Here is a 10,665-nt window from a genome sequence, read left to right on the forward strand (position 1 = left end):
AGGAGACGCATTCCTTCTAGAGATGAACGTACTTTGGTGCGAAAAGTGCAAATCAATCCCAGAACAACAACAAAGGACCTTGTGAAGATGCTGCGGGAAACGGGTACAAAGGTATCTATATCCACAGTAAAACGAGTCCTATATCTGTAACGCTCGTCGTCGGGTGATAAGGAAGCGGACCAAAGCGCAGCTGGGAGCGAACACATGTTTATTTAGACACAAATAAACACGTTACCAAAACAGACAAAGAATAGACGAAACGTTAACTTGCTCAAACAAAAGAGACAACAACCCACAAACATCGTGGGGGAAAAGGAACTTAAATGTGATTCCCAATCAGACTTCACAAGCGACAGCTGTCTGATTGGGAAATCACCCCGAGCCCAACATAGAAATAAAACACAAAGAAAGGCTATAACCAAAACATAGAAAATAAACCATAGAAATGCCACACCCTGACCAAAATAGCAGAGTTCACCTGGTCAGGGCGTGACAATATCAACATAACCGGAAAGGCCGCTCAGCAAGGAAGAAGCCACTGCTCCAAAACCGACATAAAAAAAGCCAGACTACGGTTTGCAACTGCACATGGGGACAAAGATTGTACTTTTTGGAGAAATGTCCTCTGGTCTGATGAAACAAAAATAGAACTGTTTGGCCATAATGACCATCCAATGTTTGGAGGAAAAAGGGGGAGGCTTGCAAGCCGAAGAACACCATCCCAAACGTGAAGCACGGGGGTGGCAGCATCATGTTGTGGGGGTGCTTTGCTGCGGGAGGGACTGGTGCACTTCACAAAATAGATGGCATCATGAGGCAGGAAAATTATGTGGATATATTGAAGCACCATCTCAAGACATCAGTCAGGAAGTTAAAGCTTGGTCGAAAACGTGTCTTCCAAATGGACAATGACCCCAAGCATACTTCCAAAGTTGTGGCAAAATGGCTTAAGGACAACAAGGTCAAAGTATTGGAGTGGCCATCACAAAGCCCTGACCTCAATCCTATAGAAATATAGTGGGCAGAACTGAAAAAGTGTGTGCGAGCAAGGAGGCCTACAAACCTGACTCAGTTACACCAGCTCTGTCAGGAGGAATGGCCAAAATTCACCCAACTTATTGTGGGAAGCTTGTGGAAGGCTACCCAAAACATTTGACTCAAGTTAAACATTTTAAAGGCAATGCTACCAAATACTAATTGAGTGTATGTAAACTTCTGACCCACTGGGAATGTGATGAAAGAAATAAAAGCTGAAATAAATCATTATCTCTACTATTATTCTGACATTTCACATTCTTAAAATAATGTGGTTATCCTAACTGACCTAAGACAGGGAATTTTTACTTGGATTAAATGTCAGGAATTGTGAAAAACTGAGTTTAAATGTATTTGGCTAAGGTGTATGTAAACTCCTGACTTCAACTGTACATGTGTAGATATTTCTTCTGTCCCATGTCTTTATTTTGTACTTAGAAAATGCAGACTGTAAAAAATTATACAAAAAAATGTGTTTTCAAAAGTCTGTGGTTGTAACTCAGTCAGCAACTCAGATTGAAATTCAAATTATTTATTAAAATAGCAAAATGGTATCTTATTTAGATGTCATATTACATACAGCCAATCAGTTTCTACAAACTGATTAATCCAAATACATTTCAAATACATTTACGAATATACTCTTGCCCATTGTACACCATATTTATTTTCTCAGTGACAGAGTATAGAGGAGAGAAAAGGAGTGAGGAAATGAGAGTACATCTCATCTTTAAAGCTGATCAAACACACAAATGATAGCATCCTCTCAGGTCTTCCAGCACTTACCGAATGGACAAAATCATGACGAACTCTGGAAGGCAAGAGAGGGAAATGAGAAAGGCTACAAAATGTATGGGCACCACTGCATTAGATAATTGTATTTTTGTGTATGTGTGTGATCTTACTTCTGTGTGTGTTTGTGTGTCGACCTGTTTCTGCATGTTTGTGAGTGTTTCCTCCATGTGTGTGTGACCTTACATGTGTGTGTATGTGTCTATGCACAGTTATCTCCTCACCATCAAAGTCGATGCTTCCGTCTCCGTTGATGTCTATCTCTTTGAGTATCTCTTCCAGCTCTCCTTTCTTCAGTTTCTCCCCCAGTAGACTCTTCACCGCCTCCTTCATCTCATCCTGGCTGATCTTCCCATCACAGTCCTGGTCAAACTGAGAGGAGGAGAGGGTAAAGTTATGATGGAGGGATGTTGAGGAGGAGAGAATGTGGGTGATTAAGTGAACATGGGAGTTAATATTGGCCGAGGGCCTAACAATAATGAAGAAGCTGGGAGATGTTAATGAGAGTTTGTGTAGGGCCATAACGCCTGTGTTTGTAGGCCTGTGTTTTATGATCATTCACTCAATTTCAGTCTCTTTGGCTCCGTGTCAGTCTCCTACCTGTGAGAAGGCGGACCTGAGCTCTTTCAGCCCCAGCATGTCTGCTGTCTCTCCCATTATCCTGGGACCCATCAGCTCACAGAAATCATCAAAGTCCATCAGACCGCCCACTGAAGGGAGACAGCCAATCAACAGTCAGGACACAGGTAGGAACTGGACAATAATCACATTTAAATGAAAATGGCTTAAAATTGACATACTCCTCATCTTGATCTGTTGCACTATCTCCAGCAGCTCCATCTCAGTGGGCATGTAGCCCATGGTCCTCATGCACTCAGCTACGTCCTTGTAGTTGAGGTAGCCGTCACAGTCGTAGTCAAACTCCTTGAAGGCAAAGTCCAGCTCTGTGCCAAAGGTTAAAGGCTAGAGGTCAGAAGGTGAGGATGACACCATAGAAATAGAACTACCAGAAAGGACATTGCCATTCAAGTCAACGTTCCGTGATGGGTGGACCGGCTGCCATATTGAGTGTACCCATGAATGTACCGTCAAATTGCCGTGGTCTGAGGGGCTTTTCCCCCAATCTAGTCAAACTATTTCTATGGATGATTCAAAGATACCCCCTTTTCACAAATATAATGCCTGTCTGAATCCTAACTTGAGTAACACGGGTTCAGTGTAATAAGTTGTGCAACTAGTCAATCTACTGTAAGTAAAGCATTCTATTGTATGTGCAATATCACTGTGATAAGAAGACTCACCATCCAACTCTGCTTGGGCCAACTCCCTCTCCTAAAGGAAGACAACGGGCAAAGGAGAGACACTGTATAAACAAAAGTATGTGGACACCCCCTCAAATTAGTGGATTCGGCTATTTCAGCCACACCTGACTGGTGTACAAAATCGAGCACCCAGCCATGCAATCTCCATAGAGAAACATTGGCAGTAGAATGGCCTTACTGAAGAGCTCAATGACTTTCAACGTGGCACCGTCATAGGATGCCACCTTTCCAACAAGTCAGTTCATCAAATTTCTGCCCTGCTAGAGCTGCCCCGGAAACTGTAAGTGCTGTTATTGTGAAGTGGAAAAGTCTAGGAGCAACAACAGCTCAGCCGCAAAGTGATAGGCCACACAAGCTCACAGAATGGGACCACCGAGTGCTGAAGCGCGTGGTGTGTAAAGATCGTCTATCCTTGGTTGCAACACTCACTATAGAGTTCCAAACTGCCTCTGGAAGCAACGTCACCACAGGAACTGTTCGTCAGGAGCTTCATGAAATGGATTTCCATGGCCGAGCAGCCACACACAAGCTTAAGATCACCATGAGCAATGCCAAGCGTCAGCTAGAGTGGTATAAAGCTCGCAGCCTTTGGACTCTGGAGCAGTGGAAACGCTTTCTCTTCGGTGATGAGTCACACTTCACCATCTGGCAGTCTGACGGACGAATCTGGGTTTGGTGGATGCCAGAAGAACGCTACCTGTCAGAATGCCTAGTGCCAACTGTAAAGTTTGGTGGAGGATAAATAATGGTCTGAGGCTGTTTTTCATAGTTCGGCGAGGTCCATACAGAAATGGTTTGTCGAGATCGGTGCTGAAGAACTTGACTGGCCTGCACAGAGCCGCGAGCTCAACCCCAATGAACACTTTTGGGATGAATTGGAATGCCAACTGTGAACCAGGCCTAATCGCCCTACATCAGTGCCCGACCTCACTAATGCTCTTGTGAATGGAAGCAAGTTCCCGTAAGAAATGTTACAACATCTAGTGGAAAGCCTTCCCAGAAGAGTGGAGGCTGTTATAGCAGCAAAGGGGGGACAACTCCATATTAACGCCCATGATTTTGGAATGAGATGTTCGACGAGCAGGTGTCCACATACTTTTGGCAATGTAGCGTGTGTTTTAGTAAGGGAGCTGCCATAGAGAAACAACACTGTCTGCCTTTTGAGTAATATTATAGTGTTTAGATCTAGATATACTGGATAGGGTTCACCTTAAAGAGTCAAATACAGGTATTTTTGGATGGAAGTTTAGCACAGGCGATTTGAGATGTACACAGTTGTGTAAGAGGAGGTTGGAAGTTTTAGGATCAGGTAGATCTGGTGTGGTAGCAAGTTAGTGAGGGATTGGGGACAGGTGGGGCTATTTCCTGATCATGGTGGATTAAATCATTATGGTTTCTATCCTGTTTGTTTGGGACACCAGTCAACCTCATTCACACGTGTTTTTTTTTATTTAACTAGGCAAGTCGGTTAAGAACAAATTCTTATTTACAATCATGGCCTACTGGGGAACAGTGGGTTAACTGCCTTGTTCAGGAGCAGAACGACAGATTTTTACCTTGTCAGCTCGGGATTCAATTCAGCAACCTTTCGGTTACTGGCCCAACGCTCTAATCACTAGGCTACCTGCCGCCCCAGCGTGTTGTGTTTACACGCATAGCCTACTCACACCGCATGCTCAATATGATCTAGTTTAAGTTCTAGTCCGAATGATTCTATCCTAAATCAATGTCTCCGAGCTAAGTTTTACAGTGTCAAGAAACAAAGAAAAGCAGAAATTGTTCATTTAACATCAGACATCAATTGACACACAATATCACACCGGTCACTGGTGGATCTAAACACTTACAAACATCCCAAACAAAAAAAAGTTCCTAAAACAATCATACAACTTTCCCTTTGTGTTCGATGCTCTTCCTGCAGCTTCTACCCATTAATCCTAATGAATGGTGACGCTGAGCCACACTAAGGATCTATAAGGATTAGCTGGAGAGGATAACTGTGTGTGTGTGTGTGTGTGTGTGTGTGTGTGTGTGTGTGTGTGTGTGTGTGTGTGTGTGTGTGTGTGTGTGTGTGTGTGTGTGTTTGCGCGTACCGCTCCAAACACGCTGCTGAGCAGGGTGGTGTGTATCTTCTCCATGTCTTTCCTCTTCTGCTCTTTCTTAGACACCTTCTTGGGAGCCGACTCCGAACCCGAGGACGAAGTCTTCCGGGATTTGCCACCTTTGCTACAGAACATGAGCCAAGAGGCATCAGGTGTTCACAATTTTGGAGACATTGGCAAGAGCTATCTTGACACCTTGACTTGACTTACAGTACTGTAATGAACATGGGACGAAGCCACACAAATAGGATCATCTCTCAATGGCTTCGTCGTACATATTCAAGTCTTACAACTAATAGTTGTGATACAGTAGAGAGTTTGTCCGCACAAAAATATTCGTACAAGTATTGTGGAGACGCCGCTTGACGGTTTTGTCGATATTTTAGGGCATCACAAACACATCAGGTATATCACAAACACATCAGGGATATCACAAACACATCAGGGATATCACAAACACATCAGGGATATCACAAACACATCAGGGATATCACAAACACATCAGGGATATCACAACCAGTGAGTCAACAATATCACTTGTACAAACTGAGTGTGTACAGAGCCAATTTCTCTCAATAACTCTATTGTGCCCATCATGGCCAATCAAGTTCTCCAGTCTCAAACGTAGACGTTGATCTTACCTGTCTGTAGAGGCTGCAGACGTTGCCGAGGCTGCAGACGTTGCAGAGGTTACAGAGGCTGCAGACGTGGTGGACGGGGTCTTAGACATCCTGAATAAAATGAATATACAGATGAGAGAGCGTGTGTGTGTGTGTGTGTGTGTGTGTGTGTGTGTGTGTGTGTGTTGATAGCTACATTCTCAGAAACTGATATTGCCAGGTGTCACGGTTTACAAAGCATACTCAACACACTGTGAAAATAGGTAGCATCGTGGTTAGAGCATTTTGTCAGTAACTGAAAGGTCGCTGGTTTGAATACCTGAGCGGGCAATGTGAAAAATTGGACGTGCCCTTGAGCAAAGCACTTAACCCTAATTTGCTCCATGGGTGTTTTGGCTGACCTTGTAAAACAACACATTTCACTGCACCTATCTGGTGTATGTTACAATGTGTATATATATATATATATTTTTTTTTACTGTAACCTACTTTAGGAACATACACACATACACAGTCAAGGTGTAGGTAATCAACCAACCTGCATGGAAAAGTCACTTCCACTCTCTATTTAATGTAAATATTACAGACAGAAAATGTCCTTACCTTTAGCTGGTCCTCCTGCAGTAATGTGAATGACAGGACTGGGTCCACTTGCTCTCCTCAACCTTCATCCCTCCCCTCCTCCTCTCTCTCCCTCCCTCTGTCTATCCCTCCATCCATCAAAGAGTATTACCAGGTGATTACCTGGCTAAATGTGTCTAGGTCAGAAAGCTAAACACCACACTTGACACAGTGTGACTGACCGTGGCTCTCTCGCACACACTAGCTCGCACACAGTCGTTCAGTCACACCGTGTGTGTGTGTGTGTGTGTGTGTGTGTGTGTGTGTGTGTGTGTGTGTGTGTGTGTGTGTGTGTGTGTGTGTGTGAGACACAAATTATAAACAAAGTGTATTGTCAAGGGTATTATTGTATTAGGTAGCTACCTGATATCTTTTAAAGTGTATTTGTAGTTCGAGGTCAGTGATAGTTAATAGTGTTGTCAAAGGTATTATTTGAGGTACATTATTGGCCACCCAATTAGACGTGTAAAAAGTATTTTGAACGTATGGTATTTCTGTTTCATTTCTGATTCGGACAAATGGAAATACAACTCATTTATTTGGTTAAACATAACAAAGCACAAAGAAAATGTACGATGTTTCATTTAAATTTTATTTAAATTCATCAAATGCAGAGCAAATTCATTCATGAAGATTTTTTTTTTATATAGGATTCACATAAATAGGCTGTGTGGTAACACTTTATTTTACGGTACCATTTCATATAGTGTTTACAACTACACTTAGAAAAAAAGGGTTCCAAAGGGTTCTTCGGCTGTCCTAGGAGTGCAGCATTTATCATGAAATAACATGATATCAACAGGTATTCTTTATTTCTAACCCCAATTCATAACTACATGGTACCAAATGGTGCATAGATACAAGGTTGGGGTCAATTCCTTTTCAAATCAGTCAATTGAGGAATTAAACAGAAATTCCTAAATCAAATCACATTTACGTCATTGCCTCCTATAAGAAAAAAATGGAATTGAATTGACCCAAACCTTACATAGATAATAGTCATGCACACTTAAGTAAAAAACAAGTCAACAGTGGACTGAAAACACACCAGAACCAAAAAAACGTTACTTAATGACCTATTCATCTTCACATAGTAGGTTTAGCCCTGGGCATATCACTGGGGCCAACTTCATGAGGATACACAAGGGCTTTCCTCTGTAGCATCTTGCACTTTGTCTTGCATGTCGTTCGCCTGCGTGCCGTGCAGTTGGGTCCAGGGTATCCCTGTCTGGTGGCTTCCAGCTCTCTGTGTCTCTTGCTGGGGCCCGCCTGATGGCTCTCCTCCCCCCAAGACAGAGTACTGTGGCTGGGCTGGGAACAGTAGGGCTGAGGGAGGTAGCTCTGGAGGTTATCCATGGGTCTCATCAAGGAGGGGCCAGCCTGGTAACTCTCGTCTCCCCGAGACAGAGTGCTAAAGCTGGGGTGGAGGCTGGGGCTCCTGGGGGCCCCTCTCGAGCTCACGTCGTTGTCTCTCCTTCTCTTTCTGGAGGGTGTGGAGGAGGAGGAGGAAGGCAGGACTGGAGACAGTACATGCTCATGGTGCCTGGATGATGAAGATACCACAGTGGCTGAGACTGAGGATGATGAAGTGGAAGGCAAGTATGGATGAAGGTGCTCTGCATGGCGTCTTGGAAGTTTCTTGGTGACTGAAACAGAGGATGAGCAGGAGGAGCCAGTGATGCGCAGAACTGGTTTCACCACCATAGGAGGAGGAGGAGGAGAGGGACAACGCCTGATCATCTGGCTGTAGAGGAAGCTACAGGCCTGCCTGTCTTCCCAGCTGTCTAGAAGGTGGGCCTGGAGGCAGGCCAGGCTTGGGAAGGGCAGCTGACACAGGGCACACTGGTTGCCCTCAGAGCCCTGGTAGCCCTGGTGGGAGCCTGGACTGTTATTGGAGGCCTACAACAAAATACAATACAACTTTATTGTCCATATGTTTCAGTAAACAACAGAAATGTGTCTTCTGCTCAATTCTCCCCCTTCCTCCACACACATATACAACACACATAGACCTGGCTGGAGACATAGCGGACGAAGTCGGCCTGGAGGTGGTCAGTGCATCTGCCTCGCCGCGATCCCAGTTTCGCCTCAAGGTCATTGGGGACGGCGTAGAGATGACAGGCCCTATCAGCCTCCTGGTCCTGCTGGTTATTGTGGACATGGCTGGGGGAAGATGGGGATGGCTCCTCAGATACATGCACCAACGGAGCAGGAGGAGACGGACACAGCCTGATCATGTCACTGTAGAGGCGGTTACAGCCTGTGCTGTGGGTCCAGCTGACCAAGAGGTGGGCCTGGAGGGAAGCAAGGCTGGGGAGGAGCAGCCGACACAGGCCACATTGGTAGCCCTGGAAGCCCTGGTCGTCTGTTCCCTCAGTCAGGTCCTGGTGGACGGAGACACGGTAGAGGAAACCAGCCTGGAGGTGGTCGGGGACTCTGGAGGTGCCTCCCAGGTTTGCCTCAGGGTCATCGGGTATGGAGTAGCGCCATTTGGCCCTGCCAGACGGCTGGTCATGCTCCTGAATACTAAATACCTCATCAAAATACACTGTGGAAGGAAGACAGGCAGAAGTAAAGGTTCATGTCCAAAGCAGCAGCCTATTCCCGACATAGTGCACTACTTTTGACCAGAGAAATTGCACCCTATTCCCTACAAAGTGCACTACTTGTGACTAGAGAAATGGAACACTATTCGCCACATAGTACACTACTTTTGAACAGAACCCTATCCCTGGTCAAACGTTGTGCACTGCATAGGGAAAAGGGTGCCATTTGGGTCATCAAGCCAGTACTTGGAAATGTATGCTGACTTATTTGTAAATTACAGAGAAAAAGACACATTCAAGCAAATAAACCTTCTTTATAGTAAACCTTTTATGTAAATACATTCACAATCTTTTAATAATTTAACAGTTTGTAGTCTTACCACTTGGTAGATCCATTTCTTGGTGAAGGATGGGGGATTGAAAAAGTTTGGATGTCATTGTAACTCACACACCTCTGCTCATTGAAAGTAATGTTTGAATTCTGAAATGATTTGCATATATTTTCTGAAAAGTGCATTCCAATCTAATGTTTGGTTCTGTTTCCCAGGGAATCATGTGAAAATTCGGATACATCATAGAACTCAATTATGATAGAACCCCGATGTCATAATTGATATCTGCCATGTGTTCTATTTTTTTTTTTTTACAGTAGGTTATTATTTCCTGGTAAACAGCAGAACTAAAAATGCGACTTTTTCAGAAAGAAAACATGCATATCACAAAGTATTTCTTTCATAAAAAATGTTTTTTAAAAGTAGTGTTAGACATTTTTTAAATATTGTGTTGCATTGATTACATATTTTGTTATTGTGTTATGGTCTATTATTGTGTGTTTTTATGTTTGCTTTGTGTCCGCATTTCATAGGTTACACAATTCTTAGTAGCGCGAAAAGTGATTGAAACCACATTTAATACTACAGATACTAATGGCAATATTGGGTCATTCTTTTCAGTCAGTTGGACTCACTCTATAGCGCTGTAGTGTAAGCCTACAGCAGACTATACTAAGTGTTAACTCCAGGCTGATATAGAAGAGGAAAGGGAAACGCTGATGTTTCCTAGGATGTGCCAGAGTTTAGTTTTGGCAAAGGACACATTAGTGCATGCAGGAGACACTGTGGAAATGTTCAAATGATTCAATGGCTAGGCCTATAGGCTATATAGGAATTGGAATTCTAAATTGTATCAATAGGTCTATGCAAGTGTTAAACATTCTTAGATTTGGATAAAGCGTAATACATTTGGATGTATACATTTTCTCGTGTGTGTATGCGTGTAAGCGTGTGCACGCGTACAAGCATTTCGCTACACTACACCCGTAATAACATCTGCTAAATATGTGTGTGACCGATACAATTTGATATGATTTGATTCTGACTAGTTTACTGCAGTATCAGTTTCAGAATGTGAAATAGCTGAAATACCAAGGAATTAGGAATGACACTATACAGTCAGAGAGGTGGAAATGTTTTATATAAAACACCCAGAACTCAAAGTTGAGAATTGAAAAAATAAGTACCATTTTTCCCACAGGCCTATGGCCTATATTTATAACTGGGAATTCCTGTTTCTGTTGACAGAACAGTCAGCGCGGTGGATTTTGGAAAATAAAGAAACTTTATTTGTT

The 10,665-nt window shown here is 43.5% G+C and overlaps 1 protein-coding gene across 1 annotated transcript; it reads right to left on the bottom strand.

Moving 5' to 3' along the window:
• Positions 1–1,551: 1,551 nt before the first annotated feature.
• LOC115197916 (calcium-binding protein 2-like) lies at positions 1,552–6,505 on the bottom strand. Its single transcript, XM_029759599.1, has 8 exons — positions 6,475–6,505; positions 5,893–5,982; positions 5,243–5,375; positions 3,129–3,159; positions 2,628–2,771; positions 2,428–2,537; positions 2,052–2,199; positions 1,552–1,846 (listed from the first exon to the last, which is right to left on the bottom strand). Exons 2-8 carry the CDS (start codon positions 5,979–5,981, stop codon positions 1,818–1,820), a joined length of 684 nt encoding a protein of 227 aa, XP_029615459.1. The 5' UTR covers position 5,982; positions 6,475–6,505; the 3' UTR covers positions 1,552–1,817.
• Positions 6,506–10,665: the final 4,160 nt, after the last annotated feature.

The sequence above is a fragment of the Salmo trutta genome, chromosome 8 (genome assembly GCF_901001165.1).
Source record: "Salmo trutta chromosome 8, fSalTru1.1, whole genome shotgun sequence".
Classification (NCBI taxonomy): domain Eukaryota; kingdom Metazoa; phylum Chordata; class Actinopteri; order Salmoniformes; family Salmonidae; genus Salmo; species Salmo trutta.